This window comes from Conger conger, chromosome 2 (assembly GCF_963514075.1).
Source record: "Conger conger chromosome 2, fConCon1.1, whole genome shotgun sequence".
NCBI classification, from domain to species: domain Eukaryota; kingdom Metazoa; phylum Chordata; class Actinopteri; order Anguilliformes; family Congridae; genus Conger; species Conger conger.
This window is the reverse complement of record NC_083761.1, coordinates 11,831,843-11,854,608: the sequence shown is the minus strand read 5'-3', so window position 1 is coordinate 11,854,608 and position 22,766 is coordinate 11,831,843. Positions and strand designations below refer to the sequence as shown.

General features: G+C 39.7%; 2 protein-coding genes and 1 long non-coding RNA gene across 4 annotated transcripts in view; 2 read left to right on the top strand and 1 right to left on the bottom strand.

Annotated features, from left to right (window-relative positions):
• Positions 1-1,783, bottom strand: part of LOC133122984 (zinc finger CCHC domain-containing protein 24-like) — a 54,680-nt gene extending 52,897 nt beyond the window's left edge. Inside the window, exon 1 of the mRNA XM_061233306.1 lies at positions 1,333-1,783. Coding sequence (XP_061089290.1) covers positions 1,333-1,569 — 237 coding nt within the window. The 5' untranslated portion in view covers positions 1,570-1,783. The remainder of the gene's footprint in view (positions 1-1,332) is intronic.
• A 231-nt stretch (positions 1,784-2,014) lies between these two features.
• LOC133111800 (uncharacterized) lies at positions 2,015-4,836 on the top strand. Of its 2 annotated transcripts, none has more exons than XR_009705019.1 (3): positions 2,015-2,114; positions 3,472-3,646; positions 4,007-4,836. It is a non-coding gene; the product is annotated as an uncharacterized LOC133111800 (long non-coding RNA). The 2 variants fall into 2 exon arrangements; XR_009705018.1 differs by having other exon boundaries at positions 2,032-2,120.
• A 4,026-nt stretch (positions 4,837-8,862) lies between these two features.
• Positions 8,863-21,228, top strand: anxa11b (annexin A11b). Its single transcript, XM_061230298.1, has 15 exons — positions 8,863-9,015; positions 11,191-11,554; positions 12,355-12,395; positions 13,015-13,170; positions 13,567-13,654; positions 13,990-14,084; positions 14,198-14,311; positions 14,722-14,812; positions 15,111-15,190; positions 16,671-16,727; positions 17,027-17,120; positions 18,572-18,667; positions 19,483-19,541; positions 19,659-19,781; positions 20,599-21,228. Exons 2-15 carry the CDS (start codon positions 11,200-11,202, stop codon positions 20,656-20,658), a joined length of 1,509 nt encoding a protein of 502 aa, XP_061086282.1. The 5' UTR covers positions 8,863-9,015; positions 11,191-11,199; the 3' UTR covers positions 20,659-21,228.
• Positions 21,229-22,766: the final 1,538 nt, after the last annotated feature.

Genomic DNA, 22,766 nt, shown 5'->3' with positions numbered 1-22,766 from the left:
ATATATAGCGAGGCGAAGCACGGCTTAGTAGAGGTATTGAACTCAGTCGTAACCAATGGAATAAGGACTTGTTAATATGCAATTAACAACTGCAGTATGAATTAGGACAGAACAATGAAATAACACTTCAGTGGGTAAGTAGATGGCGTGGTTTTTTGATATTATAGCCAACTGTAGTATGCAGAATTATTTGAATTTTCAAATAAAATATAATTTCTTTCTGCGTATCATTCTGTATATTATTGGAGGACTTACTTCAGCAACTACATGCATTTTTGTTTTCCGCTACTGCACATAACCTAAGCCCAGTACTGCATCTGAAAATCGGAATAAGTCCAATGGACATTTTTATAATGCGCAGATAAGTGAATCAATAATAGGCAATGCTCAGTAAATAGTTAATGCTTCATCACCATGAAGTACTCCCATAACGCGCATTATACTAACTTGTTCTCTGAATCTTTTCTTTATGCAGACCACAACCTCAGAAACCTCGACGTGCAGGACATTCCAGTTAGCTACACGACAATACTGTCTTAATGAAGGCATTCGCCATTGGTTCGCGTTTTAAAAGTATACATTGCAGCCAGGCACCACTGACAATTCAAAGGAGGCATGGCATACATTTTGGCAGGCAACTGTAGCGATTTCGGCCTACACGCTGCAACAAAAGAACTGCGCGAGTCTGTTGTAATGTCAGACTGTCCCGACATCGTATCACAGTCCGTAGGGCGATCAAAAGTAAACACACAAGCATATTCTAAAAGCCACCGTCCAAGTATGTGTGTACAACACAAGCGTTGTCGCGCGTCTAGCCAATAAAATGCACCATAATTATAGACCCGATCTCCAAATAATAGCATTCCAGTAATAATTAGAATGATGAGTTTATGACAAATTGTAAAACTACACTTGTTGATCACCAACCAAGTTCAGATTTGTCGTCTCAATCCACTGTCTCTGGCTACGACTAAAATATAACTGGGCCAGTATAAATCAATTTGTGGAACGTAACAGAATCGACTCCAATAAATGAATCAGCTATTTCTAAGTGACAACAGTAACTTCTACAATGTCTGCATGGACCATTTCTTGCTACAAGTTTCACATTCTCGTCGAAGGCCAAATGATGTAAGCAAAGCAAAACTGAATGTACTTTTAGTATTGTCGCCATTGTGGAATCTGTGTATCTGCAAATTGTACATATGAAATATTAAAAATCGGAATACGCATGAATCCAGCACAATTATTTAAATAGTGAAGATAGAGGTAACCCGTCGTGACGTGCAAACTGCATCGAGTAAAACAGAACAAATTCCGAATCTCTCTAACCTCATTCCTTTGGAGCTGAAAGAAGTTGTTGAGATAGTTGGAATTTAGAGAGGAGCTCAAGTCAGCAGCGGGAGGCTTGGTGTAGGTCAGATCCGGATGGGAAGAATTAGACTCTGGCCTGAATGCATCAAACGCACTGGTCTGGTGGGTGTCTTGTAAAGAGAGGTAAACCCAGTTCAAAAGCTGTGCAGGCTGGTACACAGAGGCACTAGTGTCAATAGCAGACATCAAGCTCATCTTTGAATGGATTAGTAGTTCGGTTCTCCACCTTGACTCTTAGGTAAATCACAACTTCGGATTCTAGCTGGTAAGATCACACAAGTGCCCTGTTTTATATATTTCTTTTCACTCGCCGCGCCCCGAAGTGTCTTACTTTCCTTCGCTTCACCCCTCGGATCCTTCTGGGATCCCTGTCCCTAGTTTACGATTACGCAAAACTCATAGTTCTGGCCTGTCAGGATAAAAAGTTTGTGCAGGAGTCTGTGGTCCGCTATCTCCCTTTATTTGCACTGGAGGAGCCAGACCCTCATTACATATTCATGAGAAACTGGAGCGCGTCATGCGACTAACGGGCCAATAAGAGTACTGTTTGCGTAGTTTTTTTATTCACCGCCAACGATGATTGGCCGCCTTGTTGAATATTAATCACCATTTCTCTTCTTAAACCAGGAAAAGGCTTGGTCTTGCACATAGAGTTCAGCGGTCTTGCAGGACAATTTTAAAAGGCCCAGAAGACCGCTGTCGTCCAAGAAAATGAGAGGAGAGGCTGTGAACGTAAACGTGTACAGGTTTTATCTTATTCTCCGCATTCACAACTCCAATATTTTATGTCAGTGTGTGCTTATGTCATGTTTTTAAAAGCAAGTATCATGTTAATCCATACTTTAGCGACAGGCTTACTTTTTTAATGGCATATGATTAAACATATTTCCTGCCGATGTTGCTGAACGTTGCTGTGATAATATAAGTTAATTATTCAGCTCGTATCATTCAAGCTGTCATTTTGACTTACAGTATATGGACAATGTGTAGCTAATATCAGGTTGGAAAATAAAAACGTTATTGTAAACCACATGATACCTGAAAAAGCATACCTCAAATCCATATTGCTGCCATATTAAATAGAGCCATTATGGTTGTCAGCTTGATATGCTTGTTAAAAATCCAAATGTGACACTGCCAGCATTGTGAAATTGTGAAAGCTGCCTCCGGCTGTCATCTTTATGGGTAGTGACTTTCAGTGTAGGGGGGCTCATTCCACCACTGGGGGGCCAGGATAGAGGAGTGCAATTGAGAGGAGGGCCCCTTTAGGGAGGGTACAGCCTGACAGGAGTGTAAGATTTGATCATATATTTCACATAAGAGGGTTTGGTTCCTCTTGCTACAAAAGGACAGAAATAGAGATCTGTGTTTTATATGGGCCACCACCGTTGTCAGTGGAGGAGAATTGCACATCTTGGCTGATTGTAGATGAGATGAGCAGCAGCATTCTGATTGAGTTGGAGGGGCCTGATGACACCACCAGGGAGACCACCAGGGTGGGTAGACTCACAGTGAGCTGGGTAGCAAGCAAAGTAGTAATGAGCAAAGGATGGATTTAGTGACCTGAGAAATCGGCTGCTACAAGTCACCATCTCAGTGAAAGTCTGTTAAGCAGGACGCCACCAAGATTTTTGGCAGTCTGGGATGGTGGACAGGCAGGTGGATATATGGTAGATAGGTAGAGAACCTCTGTTTTGGCAAGACTGAGTTGGTGAGGCATAATTCAAACTTGGTAGGCAGGCTGTGATCAGAAGGAAAACGGCTAGAGTAAAAGCAGAAGTGGTTATATTTCATCCCATCTCTGAGGACCTTGTGTTATTGAGAGATGGAATATATATGTAGGCTTATTGGCATTTGGTCTGGGATCATAAGATCATAAAAGTAGAGTAGCAAAAGAGAAGTATGCACTAGGAGTGTATCGAAACCTGAGAGTACCCTATTCAGAAATGCTAAGAAAGACATGTTTTCTTCCTGAAGTTGCAATTGCAGTGGTATTACAAAGATATTCACAAAATGAGATTAGAGTGAACGTGAAATTTGTTGCACACTATAAAACAGGCATTGTAACATTATTTTTCCTTTTGTATTACTCAACAGTGCAAGAGGAATAAATCCCTAGTCAACAGTTCATTAGAAATCCCTCTCTGGACCACCTCACCACCCCACCTCGCTCCTCAAGTCCTCCCAAAACGCATCATCCACAAGTACATTGCATTAGGGAGACTGGGAGAGGGATAACGTTGGCAGAGGGATTAAAAAAGCTGACAGGAAGGTAACAGTAATGCATATAACCACACATTACAACAGTGATATGCAGAAGAGCATCTCTGAACCCACAACATGTCAAACCTCTTAAGTGGATAGGCTACAGCAGCGGAAGACCAATATGTCTAAAAGAAATATGTCTAATGAATACCTAATAAAATGCTCACTGAGTGTATGTGGGTATTGCAATGTATTTCTCTGCTGTTGCTGATGCTTAATACATACCATAATAACCCCATACAATATTAGTCATTCATGGATTTACCTTTACAGTCACTTTGTTTCATTTTGGTGCACCCCAATTTCATCTTGTAAAAACATAAATATCAATCAGATATTGAACACACAAAATTTATTGTTCCAACAGATATTGAAAAAGGAAACCAAAAAAACTTCTTCCTGCTCCAGACAGAACTTGTTCCATCACAGTTGTATAATCCTAAACTCTATGACTCGAACCAAGCTATTTAACATGTTAATTATGGTGGTTTCAGATGGCCCACTCTACCACTGGAGGCCTCTCAAAAATATGCAGTTTCCAGGAAATAACCTCTTTTTCATGCAATCTGTATGGTACATTCAAAAAGAGAGAGTTTATGTCCTTTACTTTTTCTACGACTTGCACTCGTAAGAGAAAATAATGTTGTTGCTCAAACTCTTGGGTTCCTGTGGGAGTTGTAACAGTCTGACAGGACATTGCCTGCTGAAATAAGGGATAGGAAATACAGCTGGTACATTTGTGCCGAACCTTTAAAATGCTTCTTTCAGATGTATATTTTTCACACCAATTCAGTTAAATCATAATTATCAGCATATTTACTGGTACCGCACACAACATCCCTGTTAACCAACTATCAAAATGCTTGATGGTAAATGCAAGGCCAGTTATTTCCAAACAAACTGAAAAATTACTCAATATGTGATATCCCAGCCCCCCCCCCCCCCCCATTCTTGGACACTGTTATGAATAATAATCATAATGAAAAGAACACATAAATAAAAGCTAATGAATCCACATTATTATTATTACCACCCAGTTTGGCTAGAACATACGGCATTTTTGTTTTTACTTGGAACAACACATAAAAGCAGGTTTTAAATTATTTCAGTGCCTATAAAATATAATGAAATAATATATTGGAACTGTCAAGTTAAATTTGTATTTTAATGTTTGTCATGTTGCTGCCATCCTCATAACCTATGACACAATCATGAAAGAATTGAGATTGCCATCTGCTGGTTTTGTGCAGTATTGCAATAAAGTGGACGTTCTGTACTCCCTGGTTGGTTTTCTGATCAAATAATTATCATGCAGCTAGGTATAAGTGGTAACAATTGAGACGTTTTCCTGTATCAAATTAATCCAGCATAAATTACGCTATTTTTATAAGCAAAGTTCATGTTACTTTTAAACTATATTGTAATGCCATTCACTTCATTTGTTGAATTTCTTACTAAACTGTCACATCCCATGCTGTTGTCTCACAGTTCATTTCCTGTTCATCTGACTCTGTATTTTCTAGTTCCCTGTTCCATTTCATGTTTCTTCGTTTGCACTGAACCTGTTTCCTAGCCACTCTTCCTGCACCTGTTACGTGTCTCCTAATGTGTAATGACTCTCACCTGAATCCCATTGTGTCTTGTTATCTGTGTATATAGTTAACAAGTCTGTTTCTTTGCCAGATTGTTATGTGCCCTGTTTTGTGCTTACCATATGCTCCAGCAGTTTTCTCCCGTTACCTGCTTTCCTGATTCCTGTATCCGACCTACCTGTCCTGTGTTCCTGTGTCCTGTTATCAGCTCCTCCATTCCTGGTTGTGTATCCCATCTTGTCTTCAGCCCTCCATCTCCTCTCCAGTCCTGAGTCCTTCCCTGTTCCTACCCCCATTGGTCTTCTGGTTTTGACCCTCGCTCACCCTGGACCTCACTCTGCCTGCTCTGCATTGCCCTGACTGCCCGGTTTTTGACCATGGCCTGCCCAGAGACCACAGACTGCCTTACCTGTGGCATTCTTGTATCACTCAAAAACAAACCAAGTTGATGCCTGTCCCAGTTATACTGCAACAAACAGTAATCTGTCAATGTTGGCTTGCTTAAGCACACAAGTACTATAAAGCAGGGCCAAACTTGGGTCTCCAGGGTGACCGGCAGATATTCCACCCACAACACTACTAAAGGCAGCATGTGGGTGGGCCACAACACAACAATATAATAAACACTTAAGGTCTGTGATGATCCGATCTCTTTGGCTGTCCACTTGTAGGGCGGAATGCAGTGCCAGGCTATATTCCAGGCACCTTTCCCCAATCTGCGTGTTTGGACTGTCGGAGGAAACCGGAGTACATGGAGGAAACCCACACAGACATGGGGACAACATGCAAACTCCACACAGAAAGGCCCTGTCTGGGATTCGAACCTGGGACCTATTTACTGTGAGGGACCGCTGTGGTGGCCAACTTATTTCAACCTTATTATAAAACATATTTCCTATGATGTCCCATTTAGATAAAAATAAAATAATTAAAGAATTTAATTTGTCACTTAAAGTACAGAGAATACAACCACTGTCCCTAACGGGCAATAGGATTTATTTTTTTATATTAAAGGCTGCAGTAAACTGCACTAATAGAACTAGTGATAGTAGAACTGCAACCTACCAGATGGGGGCATTGTTTATCCTTAAAATTTCCGTAAGTCCCAAGTTACTCTAGGCCCAAGTTACAGTATTAACTTAAGGGAAGAATTTCACAGTGTAAGAGTGGAAAAAGTGTAAGGTGAATCATTTGAATAAAGTTTTTAATCAATGCTAAGGATATGCTAAAGCACTTTATACTTATGCTGGATAAAGCCGTGAATACAAGTACTCATTAGATTGTTAATAAATTAAGTTTTTGTTTTTTTCCGGAAATGTGGACACATAATGTAGAATATAGAAATGACTGCAATTACAGTGGGCTCAAGAATTATTGGCACCCCTCACCAGCAATGCACAAACAAGGCTTAAAAAAAAAGAATAATATAATTATAGAGAAAGGTAATACACCAACATGTGCCAAATATTGTACTTTATTAATGTTTCAATGGAAACAACCAAAATCATAACAATCATTTAATAAAAAATAAATTTCAACAAAATCAAGGTTTCAGAATTATTGGCACCCTTCACCTAGTACTTAGTGCAACCACCTCTGGCAAGGATAACAGCATGGAGTCTCTTCCTGTAATTTTTGACAAGATTAAGGAACACATTTGGAGGGATTTTGGACCATTCCTCTTTGCATATCCTTTCAAGATCCTTCACGTTCTTGGGTTTGTGCTTATCAACTGACATCTTCAACTCAGCCCACAGGTTTTCGATTGGATTGAGGTCTGGTGACTGAGATGGCCATTGCAGAACGTTAATTTTGTTGTCACGGAACCATTTCTGTGTGGATCTTGAGGTGTGTCAATCCTAACCAGTGCCCTGGACCTCTGGAATTAAAACAGCCCCAAAACATGACTGACCCACCACCATATTTCACTGTGGGTATGAGGTGCTTCTCCTTGTATGCATCTCTGTTCCTACGCCAAACATACCGATGCTGTATCTGACCAAAACGTTCAATTTTGGTCTCATCTGACCAGAACCTTGTTCCAGTCATAATGTAAATGACGTTTGGCTTTTTTCTGGCAACCCTTCCAATGAGGCTGTGGTTATGGAGGTGGCGTCTGATGGTGCTTTTTGAAACCTGGTGACCCCAAGATACCACCAAGGCCTGCAATTCTTTCACTGTGATCCTTGGGGATTTTGTTGCTTCTCTCACCATTCTCCTCAGTATCCTGGGGGGCAAGATGCAGTTGCGTCCTCTACCCATGAGATTTTCAACAGTTCCATATCTTTTGAACTTTTTTATAATTGCTCGGACAGTGCTCAGTGGTATATTCAATCGTTTGTGAATTTTCTTGTAGCCATTACCACGTTTATGAAGGTCTATGACCATCTGCCTTTTTTTGAACTGCCAATTCTTTTGTTTTCTTCATGGTGTTGGATGACAAAGGGATATTGCTTGTGTGTTACCTAATTTTTATACCCTAGTGAAACAGGAAGTGATGTAATCACTCAATACAGTTCCTTAACACATAGATAAACTTAAATAAGTGGAATTTAATACCTGTTTTAATTTTGGTAGGTGTTATTTACAATAATCTTTAAGGGTGCCAATAATTGTGAAACATTGATTTGGAGGAAATTGATTTTTAATTAAATCAGTAAATTATTTTTGTTGGTTCCATTGAAACATTAATATAGCACAGTATTTATCACATGTTGGTATTTCAAGTTTGTCTATAAATATATTGTTTAGAATTTTTAGAGTATTGTTTGTTCATTTTCTGTCAGGGGTGCCAATAATTTTTGAGCCCACTGTATGTTGAATTTGAATATAGACTAAGGTTTTTAACTATCATTCTGAATAAAAAAAGCAAAGCCTTTAAATCACATTTAAATACACAGAGACCAGGCCTGTGGCCTGAAAATTGTTAAAAATTGAACAAAAAACACAGTGCTATAGAAATACACTGGAAACTGAGTTTGAGCAAATTCCCAAACAGAAAATTTAACAAACGACATGGCCTAACTACTTGTTACGATTTTCTTACGATTGATTTAGCATATGCTGTTATCCTTAATACGTCACATACTTAGGTTATGTTTATGTTCTTTTATTTTATAAAAATCGTTTTATTTTTTAAATAAAGGAAGCTTCTAAACTAAACTTGACTAGCATGGCAGAATGTCTCAATGTTGTTAAATGTGCCATTGTGACACCAGGGACTGGCCTCCCAGCGTGTACTTAGGGGGGTGTATTTTTTCCATTAGGTGGTCATGACTAAGAATCACGTGTTTGTGATGTTGCTCATGGTTGATCAGTGTTTACACAAATGGTAGAAATTTCATTACTAATGCTTTGTTTGTATTTCAATGAGTCAGTTGAATTAGTTATTATTGTAACCTATCGGCAGAAAATTATTACGCATATTAATATTATTATTAAGACTTTATAATGCATATTGGTCTTTGAGAGATTATGTATTGCCGACAACCATACGATTGATTGAATTATGTCATTCATAATTGTTTCTTGAAGGTTACTTTTCTTCATAAGCGTTGCTGTTCAATAAACGCTGTCACACTTATAGCCTACACCACATCAGTTGTGCAATATGCCTTTTTACCCCTTGGTTGCTCAATTTTTCCTCCACGGAATGAACCATGTTCGATATCAAAAGTGGGTGTTCCGTACAGAATGGAAACAATAAAAGAGACCCACCCACTCATAGAGAAATAGCAGCGTGTCCTCCCTGGCACGGTTTCCCACCCGAACGACTACAGCTACAGTAAGTAGGCCTGGCTATGCTACATACATTTTGTGATAGCAAAACGCTTTTATTTCTAGCATCACGTTTACCAAAGGTTTGTGTCCACGAAGATTCCGAACTTCATAAAGAGACGTCTTTAACTCTTGTATTTCATCTTAATTAGCCTATAGCTACCTATCGCTACTGCTATCTTTAACGCGGAAGACTAACGTTACTCTATTTCATGCGTTTCTTAATATGCACTTGCAATTAATATGCGTATTTATGCAGGGCATGTTAGACCGTTTATTTAATATGTATATATATATTCTTCCGTTCGGCTCATTAGTTCATGAACGTCTTACGTAAGCGTTAGCCTGTTACTCCACGGCCCAGCCCAGCTGCCATTTTGTACGAAGCTAGTGGACTTTTTGATGTTGTCGCTACTATTTTGCAGGGTGCCGCATTGCAGTTGAAGTATGAGGCAGTAGTAATGGGTATTGTCACTTAGGCTACATGTATCACAAGGTTCGGAAAAAGGTTCTTGTTGGAGCTAGAATAAGAAAAGATCAGATGTCCAACACGTAATTTCCATTGAATAGGAAGTAGGTTTTGATACATTAACAAGTGCTATGACATTGCAACATCTCGTGAGATGTTACCTCACCTCAATTTAGTTGAGTCACATTTATAAAGACTACCGTCAACCAAAGTGCTCTACCATTTATAATTAGCCTACCTTATAATTACCGTAAAAATAAAACGGTGAAAAAATTCCACAGTACTGCAATAATAATACGTAAAGATGCAACAATGAACCCAAAAAAAAAAAAAAAAAAAAGACTACTCATGTGGAATTAAAAGCAAGGGAAAGTAAGTTGGATTTCAGCTGGCATTTGAAGCTGTGTATGAATGGTGCGAACCTGATTGAGAGGCAGTTTGTTCCAGTCTCAGTGCAGTCACTCGATTTTTAGAATGTTGTGCTTCACGTTCAAGTTTTGGAAAAGTATCTTCAATTCAGCTCTATGTGTAGAATTATGGTTTTCGGTGTGTTCAATAGTTTATTAAAGGTGTATTTCTGTCGGGGAATGGTTGGTGCGGAAGGGGATACATTTTTTTTTAATGTGCCACCTGTTGCATTTCCTGAAAGATTGTAGTGATGCATAGCCTATGGCACATGACGGGAAGTTTGAAATGCTAATAGCCATTCTGCCTTGTATGGGTTGGTTTGCAGGACGCCGTATTAAACCACACATTACTAGATGATCAATACGCATAGAAGGTTTTTTTGTCTCTACAAATGAACTCATTTTTTAAAGGGAAGCGAAGCGTTTTGTTCCTGTTAAAGAATCTGCAAGATTTGTGTGGAAATTACCCACTGACCTATGGATTGTGATCTGGGGTTGACTTCCTGCGCAATATTTAAACACGAAAAGGAATTAAAATTTGTAGGATATGCTGTACAATATATAATTTGTTGTTACAACTGTTGAAACGTTGAAATTAGGCTAATGTCTTGCTCTGACTGTTTGTTCAAAATGTATTACAGTGTGAGGTTAATCAGAAAACTGTTGAAATTTGTATTGGAATGCCTAATTTCAGATAATTCCTGCTTTATCTGAGACTGTAATGCTTTTTTTTGGGAACGAGACGAAGTTGCAGGGAGACGAAGTTTGTTAGTTTCCCTGACAACCAGCCTGCTTCTGCACGTTTGCCTGTTATGCAATGCTTCCTAATACAGATAGCTTGATACAAATTCGTACTTTTTAGACTCCGTATTTGCTATAACATCCATGAACTGCCCCCAGGGGTGGAACTATCCTGTCATTCATATTTGAATCATAACGGGAAATGGAGCCCCAGGCTTAGAACAACACAAAGGGAAATCCATTTTAAAGATTCAGTGCATTTCAGCATCAACTCTGGTGTAAAAAATAAATAAATTAATAAATAAATTTTTTTTATATATGTATGTATATGTATGTATATATGTATTACATATTACATATTACCAGGGGCACCCCTGGTAATTCTGCTTCTGACTGTGCCTATTCAGTTCAGAGATATTTCTGTGGTTCCTTGAAGATTGTGTTGCCTACCTCCACGTGACAAAAAGGAAATGTTGAGTGTAACAATGTATTGGCACTGTGACAACTTCTTTCATATCTGTTTTTGATAATCTGACTGGAGCAACGCGTTACGTTTCCATTGCAGGTCGCCAGAATGAGTTATCCTGGATACCCACAGCCTGGTGGCTACCCCCCCCAGGGTGGCGGCGGCTACCCCCCCCAGTCAGGGGGCTATCCCCCACAACCTGGGGCCTACCCACCTCAAGCTGGTGGCTACCCTCCTCAAGGGGGTGGCTATCCGCCCCAAGCTGGGGGCTACCCTCCTCAAGGGGGAGGCTATCCACCGCAAGCTGGGGGCTTCCCTCAACAGGCCGGTGGCTACGCTCCTCAGGCTGGTGGCTTCCCACAGCAAGCAGGGGGCTACGCCCCCCAGCCGGGTGGCTTCCCTTCCCAAGGAGCAGGAGGGTATCCACCCCAGCCTGGTGGCTTCCCATCCATGCCTCCAGCAGGTCAGTGCTCCCTCTCTGTGCGCACAGCCTTTGTGGAAATTAGTTTAGCAGTGATATTTCATCTTGGATTTATTTTTATTTTATTTGATATGGACATCACAATAACATTGGAACTGTGACATGCAATTATGCACAATCACCCGATGCACTGCATTTAGTGTTGGCAGGAATGAGGAATGTGAAGAATTATTGGGAAGAATAGTTTGGTGTGAATGCGAGTGAACCTGCTGTAAAACGTGGAAACCTTTTCCATTCTGTCCATTCTGCTAACCAAGCAACTTTGTGATAAAATGTCAGAGAAGCATTCCAGAGTCAATGCCATGTCTCAGAGGGAAGAGGCTGTGGTATGCAGACAGGCCAACAAAGAAAGCCTCAAGAAGAGCTTTCAGACTCGGGGTGGGGGATGGAGGATATGGGAGGAGCCCTAGGACCGGTTATCTGTTGTGCATTTTGTAGTGGTGCGGTACTGTTTGCACAGTTAGTTAAACCTCTTTGATTACATTGAAACTTCCGGGGCCAGAAATATTAATGCTATTGTGAGATTTTATATTCTTTAACCCATTTAGATTGAGAATGCACTTTTTTTTTAATGGCCTGCTGAAATAGTCATATTTATAAAAAATAAAATAAAAATGCTTAGCTGCAAAATAGTGTATTGTGCACAGGTTATAACATGACATTCAGCTTTATCAAAGTTTATCAAACTCAGTTGTTGAAGCAAGCCCTCAGACGTAATACAAATCTACAGCTAAAATGTGGCTATGTACTGTTCCATGTGAACTGGTCTGTTTGCTTTTTAGGTGGTAACGCTGGTTGGGGAGGTGGACCTGGCTTTGGAACGGTAAGTTTCACTCTGATTTTAGCCACATGTTGTACATACAGAATGCTAACTAAATTACTAGGGGAAATAAATGGAATGAAATTGAATTGCTCAAGCTGATGACAGATTTGACTGATGAAAGCCCAACACAGTATATGTGTGTATTGTGATGTCAAGGGAAGGATGCACATGTGTTTTCCGTTTAAATACACCTTTTACAATGCTCATGCGAATGAGATGTTAATTTCATTTTCTGTCACATCCATTTGTTTGTTGGGTATAGCTTTTTGTGCCCATGGCCCTTGGAATTTGTTCAGATATTAATAGTGGTACTAGCTTTATTTAATTATCTGGCTTACCCAGAGTGACGACACTGAGTCATTTAGGGTACGACAACAGGGCCCCATCTGGGGGTTTAACCAGAGCCCTGAGGATTACCAGCCCCATCCCTTATCTGCTATTCCCCTCTGTGAAGCCTTCGTGTGACATTTTATCTGGAGATCTGAGTCTGTCTTCACCGGGAGGACAGAGGCATCTATTTTTGTCCCATCGGTTTTCACTAAAGAACCTTTTGGCTGAAAGGTTTCAGTGCAGTTCCCCCCCCCCCCCCCCTCCTAACGGTTTACCGTGTGTGATGTAGCCCCAGGGCGGCGGTGGCATGCCCCAAGGATATCCAGGTGGTCCCGCCCCAGGTCAGCAGCCCATGCCAAATTACCCAGGAGCCCCTGCGCCTAACCCGTCCATGCCAGCCTATGGAGGAGGGGCACCTGCAGCATCCATGGCACCAGCTGTTAATGTGAGATCCCCTTTTTCAGTGCTCTAGCTCACAAGCATCCTGTTACTTCTGAATGTCTTTACTATCTTCACAACTGTTTTGTAAACACCATGTAGAGTTCATGCCTACTCCACTTAAAGAAGAACTTGTAATTTACATTAATGCCTTTTGGCAGACGCTCTTATCCAGAGCGACGTACAGTTGATTAGATTAAGCAGGAGACAATCCTCCCCTGGAGCAATGCAGGGTTAAGTGCCTTGCTCAAGGGCCCAACGGCTGTGCGGATGTTATTGTGGCTACACCAGCGATCGAACCACCAACCTTGCGTGTCCCAGTCACCTACCTTAACCACTGCTCTACAGGGCGCCCCCAAAGAAGGCTTGTAAAGAATAATCCATGTGCTCCCGGGTTTCTTAGAGAGGATTCCGAGGATCAATCAAGGACTTCCCTGGGGCAGATCCTCTGAGGGACGTGGAAGTCCTCAGGAAGGCCATGAAGGGTTTTGGTGAGCAGTTCTCCTTGTAATGACTTTGTACGAATTGCAGTTACCACAGACATTTCAGATAACTGTACATTTACACACACACTGATTAGCCTATGCTATGCAAGTTCATATTTACTGGGAAAATAACCCAAGAAAAAGAAGCTAATTCACTAACATTTTAACACGGTTTCAGTTGTGTGTTATATTATGTTTCATCTATAAGATTGCCTGTCTCTTCTAGAATGTTTTACTTTTCTAATTATTGCAGAATTTTTACATTATTTATGCTACCAATGGGATGGAGGCTACCTGCTTGTATATGTAAATATTCTTAAATGTCAAACAACATTTTACAGGCACTGATGAGAACGCTGTAATTGAGCTACTAGGAAGTCGCTCTAACAAGCAACGTGTACCACTGCTGATGGCCTACAAAACCACTTATGGAAAGGTGAGAGTGGGACAGTGATAACTTTTACTGTACTTGCCTAATAAAGAAACAAACAATAAAATTATTTACTTGACTAGATGTGGCTATAAGGTGTTCCTCTTTCTTTCTTCTAGGATTTGATTTCCGATTTGAGGTCAGAACTCACTGGAAACTTTGAGCACCTTGTCCTGACCATGTTGAAGACACCAACACAGCTGGCTGCAGATGAACTGAGAGAAGCCATACAGGTGATGGGAATGCCTTCACTTATTACGATTTGTCTGTGCTTTCTGATTTCATAGCAGTTGTTTGTTTAAACATTGTATTTTTCATCATCTTCAATGAGTCATTGGAGTGGGACAAGGAGAATGGAGGAGTTTATGTATTGCAATTGCTATTTATAGTAGATTAAAGCGATTAGTTGTGTTGGTACTAAATGAGATATGTACGCAAATGTCTGTGAGAGAGGAAGAAAGTTCAGAGCTCTGAAACCTGAGAGGAAAAGCCAGTTTCATGCATGTAACAAAATTCTGATCATCTCAGCCTTTGTATGTTCAAGCACAAGTGCGTTCAAGGTTGGGGAAAAGATGCCAAACGTGTCATGTCATGAAAGCCTTGAAGCTGAAATTGATGAAGGAAGCATTTCTGTATCTGACAGGGAGCTGGTACAGATGAAGCATGTCTGATTGAGATCCTGGCTTCTCGCAACAATGCAGAGATCCAAGAAATCAATGCCATTTATAAAGCAGGTCAGTATCCATTATGAAAAGAGACCACCCAGCCTCTTGGTTTACAATTGCAAATGTTCATAATGCTGTTTCAGCTCAGTTGCTTTGTAAATGTGGTTAGAGAGTGATTTCAGGTCAGAGTCTATAAGCATTTTTTTAAATATTTTTTTTTACAATGGTTGTCAGTCAGTATGTGTACATTTCCTTCGTGTGTGTGTGTGTGTGTGTGTGTGTTGATGTTGTATATAAATGTCATTGTAGATGTGCAACTGAATTGCCTAGATAATAATTTGAGGGCATTAAACTTATTTGATTTCAGAATATGGCAAGAAACTGGAGGATGCAATCATTAGTGACACTTCAGGACATTTCCGCAGACTGCTGGTCTCCCTTTCTCAGGTGAAGTGCTTTTCATACTATGCAAAGTAGGTCTGCTACACAAAGTAGGTCTGCCAGCTTTCAGGTGTTAGTCCCGGTCACAAAACCTTATCATCCATTTTGTTAAAACAAGAATTTAGTTATATTCGGCTATGATTATAAGCAAAAGACTGGATTCCAGCAGCCACAGATTATTGATGCACAAGTTGGTTATTAGAAGTATTTTTATGTACTAATATATTTAGTCTGAGTAAATGTGTTGAACATGCTCTTCAACCTTATGGAGTAGAGTAGCTTGTCACAAGTGATGCATTCTTCATTCATTTATATTTTAATTACCGGTTTTGTTTATTTCCAAGTAATTGTAAATGGTACTTCTTACATGGCCAGGGTGCGTTTCCTGATAATGTTGGGTCTTAGGATTAAGAGTTTGTTTATGAGGTTCTTAAGTAAGGAACATTCTGTCCTTGTGTCGGTTTCCTGGACACAGTGATTAGACTCTTAAAAGGAACTTAACAACAAGCCTTGCGTATTCCTGCTAAGGCATTACGATCGATAAATCAATGTAGAAATGAGCGACTCACTAGTTTTTAGCCAATCAACACTGAAGAATGAAATGTAGGAACATATCGTGTTATCATTCAACTATAACCATATATGTAAAACTAAATAAAAACTAATATTATAACAGGATTCCATGCAAAATAATTACTTTGACTCTTCCCAAAGGTTACCCACCATAAGTCTGAATTCTAAAGTGGTGTAGTGGTTTAAAATGTACCCTGTTTGCAGTGGTCAAATCACATTCAATTTAATTTAATACAGTGTCATGTAGCCTATCAAAAACAATTATTTCATTGGTATATGTTTTATATTTTTACTATATTTTTGCTCAATATAGGCATAGGAATAGACTGAGGCTACTACACTTCTTAATCTGTTATAGACTGTTTGTAAGCATGCATCAAACAATATGCATATTGGCTACGGGGTCAAAAAGTGGTTCTTTGCTATGAACGAGTGATCTTGATCCCTTGTAGCTTAAGAGGGAACTAAAGAGACACTTTCATTACAGATGTGTTATTTTAAGAGTGATCATAAGATGCATTAAGAGGCTAAAGGGAAACTCATCCCAGATCTCTAAATTGTGCATGTCCACATCAGCATTGTGTATAAAAAAAATAAAATTATATGTATAGTATTACTATATTATCGTATTATTATTTTGGATCTCTCAAAGTTCCCTTCATGCTGTATAACTGCTATCATGCCACCTCCATGGCAACCATCTTTTCCCTGCATGCATTGCAGACCTCTCTAGCTTCATTGCATCATTGATTTGTCATTTCTTCCATCCCAGTGGGTATAATGCGTAGTTTGGGGCACAGTGGTTAGTGGGCAGTTAAACACCCGTATTTGTAAATACTCTGTCTTTCCAGTTGTGGTTTTGCAGTGGATGAGATGAGTTCTTAATTTCTGTTTATGACTTGCTTCCTTGAAGGGTAATCGAGATGAAAGGGAAAATGTGGATATCTCTGTGGCTAAACAAGATGCTCAGGTAAAGGGGGGAATGTGGCATTTTTCATGAATCTAAAGAGAGCTGGAGTTTTTTCTGCCATAAAATTCTCCCACAAGTTAACTTTTAATGTATTTATGTAAAATGGGCAAAATTCATGTTGAAAGTACATGTTCAGTCTTACCAAGCCTTGTGTACCATCTGGAACGCTAAATGGGTTCTTGGAAAGGCTTAAATCGCTACACTATCCTGCTTAACCTTAAGGTTTTCCTGGTTTATGTGCCAATTCTCTGCACCCTTAAGGCTGTTGCTCATTCTTATGGTTGCATTTGATCTGTTAGAGGCTCTATGCTGCTGGTGAGAACAAGGTTGGAACGGACGAGTCGCAGTTCAACGCCATCCTCTGTGCAAGAAGCAAGCCTCACCTCCGAGCAGGTAAGCGAAAGCTGAGCTGTCTGAGGGTAAAGGGATAGCTCTGAGTTTCTTTTCTGAATGTGCCACCCCATGTTCCCTCGCCCTCTGTCTCGGTTTTACAGTTATTGGCCATTTATTACAGTATATGCCTATTTCCTCTTTATTCCATAATAGTTTTCAATACACAGAGATGCATGTGTATTGAACCGTATTTGAGTATGAATGGTTAAAATGGGTAATGGGGGGGGGTGTAAGAGGGAAATATCACTGTGTATTTATGCTTGAGCTGTCGATCTATGTCATGAACACTAGAAATGGACAAACATTGTTTGATGGCTAGTCCAGGGGTCGCAGTAGCCTCCCATGTTGTCAGGATATTACTGCCACATCCTGGTGGAAAGAGTCTGTGACCCTTATTACCACAAACAAGGAAGTGACCTGGATTTGAGGAAAAGCATGTATGCACAGATTCATGTGTGCTCAGGAAGTTCATGGGTTTGGTTTCCAGCTTGCATTGTTTCGCCTGTTTAAAAGTGGTTTGATGTCAGATCCCTTACTCATATTTGTTTGTTTATTATCAATAATCAACCGTTATTATTTTTTTATCCAGGTAGAATAAACTGTAAAATGCAGGATGACAGTTTAATGAAATGCAAATAACCTTTTCTACCGATTGTACTAGTGCCATGTTACACAACCAGTTCGTTTTCCCATTTTGTATGGTTTAGTAGTTTGCTTTTATATTAAAATTGACAGATAACTTGCTGAAAGGCTAAGAGAAATGACTTTCTTTCATTGAATGCATACCATAACTGAGCCACAATTTGGTTAGTATAATTAGCCTATCAAGAGTATTCTTCCTACCAGCTGTCACTGACCCAGCAGCATTCATTTGAAACTTTAAAAAGTTGGGACAGTCAACACTGGAACCCACTGAAGATATTGTACATGATGTTCATCACATTTATGTCTGGGGTGCAGTGATATATGGGCCCCATTTATCAGGTTTGCACACTTGGTAATATTGGCAGCACATGCTGTGATGGCCTAGCTGATAGCCCACAACATTGCACCTTACAGTGCTTGTCACAAAAATAAATTAGTGTGTGGTAATGGCCCATGCATCTCCATATGTGAAGGGATTGGTAAAATATTCTCGCATCTGCAAACATTTTTGGAGATTTATTTAAGGTGTTGAGCTTGCATTACAGATGCATAGCCTCAAGGGGAAACAATTTATGCACACTGCCGTTTGCATGCATATAAGAATGGTTTCCTCTTGGCTTCAAGTTGTAATCAATTTAAGTGTCGAATTTCGCATAAAAGCTTATCTGTTGACTTTAAATCCATGCGTGCAAACAATTTCTGAATGAAGCCCGTGTTCTTAAGTTGTCTTATGCGTTCAGAACTACCCTCAGTCTCACATTTCATAATGATGCAGCTGTTGAGACGACTTTGTGTCCGTTGCTCAGTTTTCCAGGAGTACCAGCAGATGAGTGGCAGGGACATTGAGAAGAGCATCTGCAGAGAGATGTCTGGGGACTTGGAGACTGGAATGGTGGCTGTTGGTGAGTTATTCCTCTTCTGCTGGTTGCGAGATGCCAACACCCCCAGCTCTTTCTCCTGTCGATTACATTTTTTTTTAAAGTTCACTCACATTAGAAGACTAAACAAGCTACTTTTGTAGCCCCCTTTCGAAGTGAAACTCGGTTTAAAGAACTCACAGAACCGAGAGAAGTATCTGCCTGCGTAATGTGTGCACATAATTTTAATATAGCGGGTTATACATGTGTGCACAACCTAGTTAATTTAAATTTAATCTAAACTGAACTGAATTCAAGTGCACACCTTTTGTAATTTTGTTTTCTCTTATTTCCTAAATATGCTCTCATGGTTCAGGGTAATGGTAATGTGTCTGTGTGCTGAATGTTGTCGTTTTTTGACCTTTTGAATGCATATCAGGGAAGAAAAATGGACACCTCAGTCATATTGTGAACCCACAACATTGTGTTGAGGTCTGTTGCCATCAACTGCATCTAGTGTGGTTATTGTGCATGTCTATTTCTTCTCCTGTTTGTTCCGGTATGAGAATGTGGGGTGCACAGTCTCGGTACACTCCGATGTACTATGTGTATGCTGATGTGTTGTGGGTATATTGCCATCCAAAAGTTGTGGTTTCAAAGCTGCAAGCTGGGGGTTTTGGGTGGTATTGGGGGGTTTTGATGATATCTTTGAGTAAAAAGTCCCAAACTTACCGTAAAACTGCTATGCATTTTGAAGTACTCCTTGTTTTCTTTTGTGTTGATATTTGTCAGTTATCTCTGACAAATGGAAGAAAGATTATTTGAATGGAACACTCAGCGTAGGTGCTTTTTGTTTTTAGTGAAATGCATCAAGAACACGCCCCTCTACTTTGCTGAGAGACTTCACAAGGCCATGCAGGTGGGTGCATTTGCGCTGCCCCGATTGGGTGCCGCCCGTTTTTAAGGACACTTGGTTGGTGGATTAACAGCACTGTTGCAGCTAACCCAGAATGCTCCTCCTGCCTGGTATTGACAGGGCGCTGGCACCAAGGACAGGACCCTGGTCCGGGTTATGGTGTCTCGCTGTGAGGTCGACATGTTGGACATCCGTCAGGCGTATGTGCAGAAATACGGAAAGTCACTGTATACGCACATTTCTGTGAGTCATTTTCCTCGACATTTTCTTCTTTCAGTGTAAATTTCTTGATTCCTTGATTTTCCTTGTGCATGATCAGTTGTGCAATTATTTTCCATCGTTCTTCACCAGAGTACTTAAGACATATTTAATGGTTCTATTTCACAATGGGGAAATGCTGTGACCCAAAAAACTATTTTCTAAATGGACCATCTCTGACCTTTCAACATCCAGTTTCCTTTTAGATGCATTATGATTTGAGTATATTACCACAAATGAGCATCTGAATGGAAGTGACCACCTTTTCCATATTGTATTCAACTCACAATACCACACTGTTCGCTTATAGAAGCCAACCTCTTTGTATTGTCAGCACCCAGGCGTTTGGTCAGAGAAAGCATTTTGGTACAAGAAAAACAAACCTTAAAACATTAAAAATAAAACTCCATCCTGCCAAGGTTATTTTTTTTTATTTTTTTTTATTTTTATTTTTTTAAATGTAATCCCATGTTCAATTGCAAAATGTCTTACCTTTAATTTATAGAAGATTTACAGATGTGTAACATACTGGCAGCTTCTTCAGTTAATAAATAGACATGCTCATACACTCCGCAGCTATTCTGATTGTGAATGTGTTGTATTCTTTTAATGAGTGGCAGATTTGTATCCTAAATTACTGAGTGATTGGATGTGAGAGTGAGCGAATGAACTTTGCCATGTAAAGCTGTTTAGGAAACAAAGCCAGGGCAATGGGTTGGAAGAATAACCACCGTCCACACGGGCCTGCAGTGTAGTGTCATTAGACAGTGTGTAAAATGGCGTCCTGTTTTCTGTGTGACAGGGTGACACCTCTGGAGACTACAAGAAGCTGTTGTTGAAGCTGTGTGGTGGAAATGACTAGGAGAACATAAAGCGGTCATGAAGTTCAGGAAGGTCTGGCAATCTCAATGTACCGTACATGTACTCTTATACCTCGCTGTAGTGTGCACTCTAGCAATGCATGTTTTTATACGTATACTTTGATTATGCGTGGCTAGTTTCCTTTTATATCCTGCAGTGAGAAAGATATAACGAGTGATTATTTTTTATGTATAATCATTCACTGTTTGTATCGTTTGACTGAATATTTTGAGTATGTATCTCAGACTAAATGTGTTGTATATGTCCAGACCTATATATATTAGCCAGCTGTATTGAAAGTATAATGAGTACTATCATATCATATCACTGACTGCCAAATTGATATAGCCATTCTACTAACAAATATATAAATACTTTTTAATGTCTCCGCTTCTAATGCTATGCAATTTAACAAAATGTAAAATTAAATCTTAGATGTCTGCATTTGTAATTTAAGTAATCTTGCAAACTCTGTTGGAAAACTAATTTCCAAAAAAGTTCCTTTTTTATCTTTTGAAGATAAAATAGTTTTCTCTTTGAATAAAAGTCCAGACATTTCTGCAGTAAATAATGTGTCATGGGGTACATTTGTGTGTCAGTGAAAAGTGTCTTTTACAGAGTAAAGCATATGAGTATTCATTATTCATTTGGCCTTACTGCACGTCTAGCAGTCTGCACATGATGGGCTTACCTAGCTGCAGTCCCAGGGGGACGCCTGTGTACACTGGATTTTATCTAGATTAAATTACTGTTTTGCATGCAGTATACTGAGCTGTTGAATTCTAGTCTGTAAAGACGGCTTCTTGACTGATTGGCTCATTGATTCATCAATTGATTGGTTGAAAGGGAAAAACGCATTTCAGTTCTACATTCCGACTTGCTATCTGAAACCTAGCTTTTGCATTTGGGAAACCTAAAGCGTTAAATGTAAACAAAACTTGCATTGTCTGTGAAGATGGCGTTCTATATCGATATCTATGTGTAGGCTACATGCTGCTGGTGATCATCTTCAAGGGGTTTCACGTAGCCAAAGTATGAATTCCACAGTCATTGCTAGAGGAGGTATTGTTTATCGTTATGCATTGCACCAAAAAGCAGCTGCTTGCCAGCTTTTTCAGAAAACAACTTTTCCGGAATCCAAGAAATAAATGTTCCAAGTGCTGTTCTGCTGCTGAAAAACATGTTTTTTGATTCTTCTTCAGAGACTTTTTCTTTTTTTACTTTTTTTGTTCAGGATTATTGAAAGATGGTTGTGTGGTAGCAACAAAGGAAAAACAAGCAGTTTGATTTCAGATTTTTCTATTTTGTGATGTTTAATCTATGGAAACAAATCTATGGTAAAATTTAGCCAACATTAACAGCGGGCTTTAAAACTTCCGTACATGATCCTGTGAACGAGTAAAAATATCCTTTAGGCAAAAACTACGTAAAATCACAATGGTTCACGTACTTTTAATTTGTACAATGGAGGAGATGCATTCCACAGGCTAGAAATGTCAACTGAATTTAGTACCTTTTTTGGTTTAAAGAATGGCAGTGGGGATTTTGTGGATTGGAGTGGATGGAGAGTAATCGATGCACTGACTTAATGAAGTAATTCTGCTGATGAAATGTACAGCTTGTTTTATTTTTTCCCACCAGCAGAGGGCAGTTTGAAGCTGTAAATGTGTTCAAATGGCAAGCTGCATGCATTCCTTCCTGTCCTTCACTATACTGGTGATTTCAAGTCACTGTTTCTGTCTGGAATATTCTTCAGTTGCTTTTGACACCAAAACATAAAAGTATCAACCAACAACTGGTTGGTCAACCAATTTCATTTCATAACTCTTCAGTCATTACCAAAAGGGCTGGTTTCACAGACAGATTAAGTCTAGTCTGAGACTAAATTCAATTCTCGATGGAGATTCTGCATACAAAACTCAATTTAGTCCGGGACTAAGCTTAGTGTGAAACCAGCCCAAAATGCTTTGACTAAACTGAATATAATTTCACTGCAGTACAAAATCCTTATGGATCACATGTTGATGAGCAGCATGTAACCGTTAAACAAATCCAGCTTGGACTGATGGTAAATTTTGCCACCAGTGTGACCTAATTGGATTCTCTTTA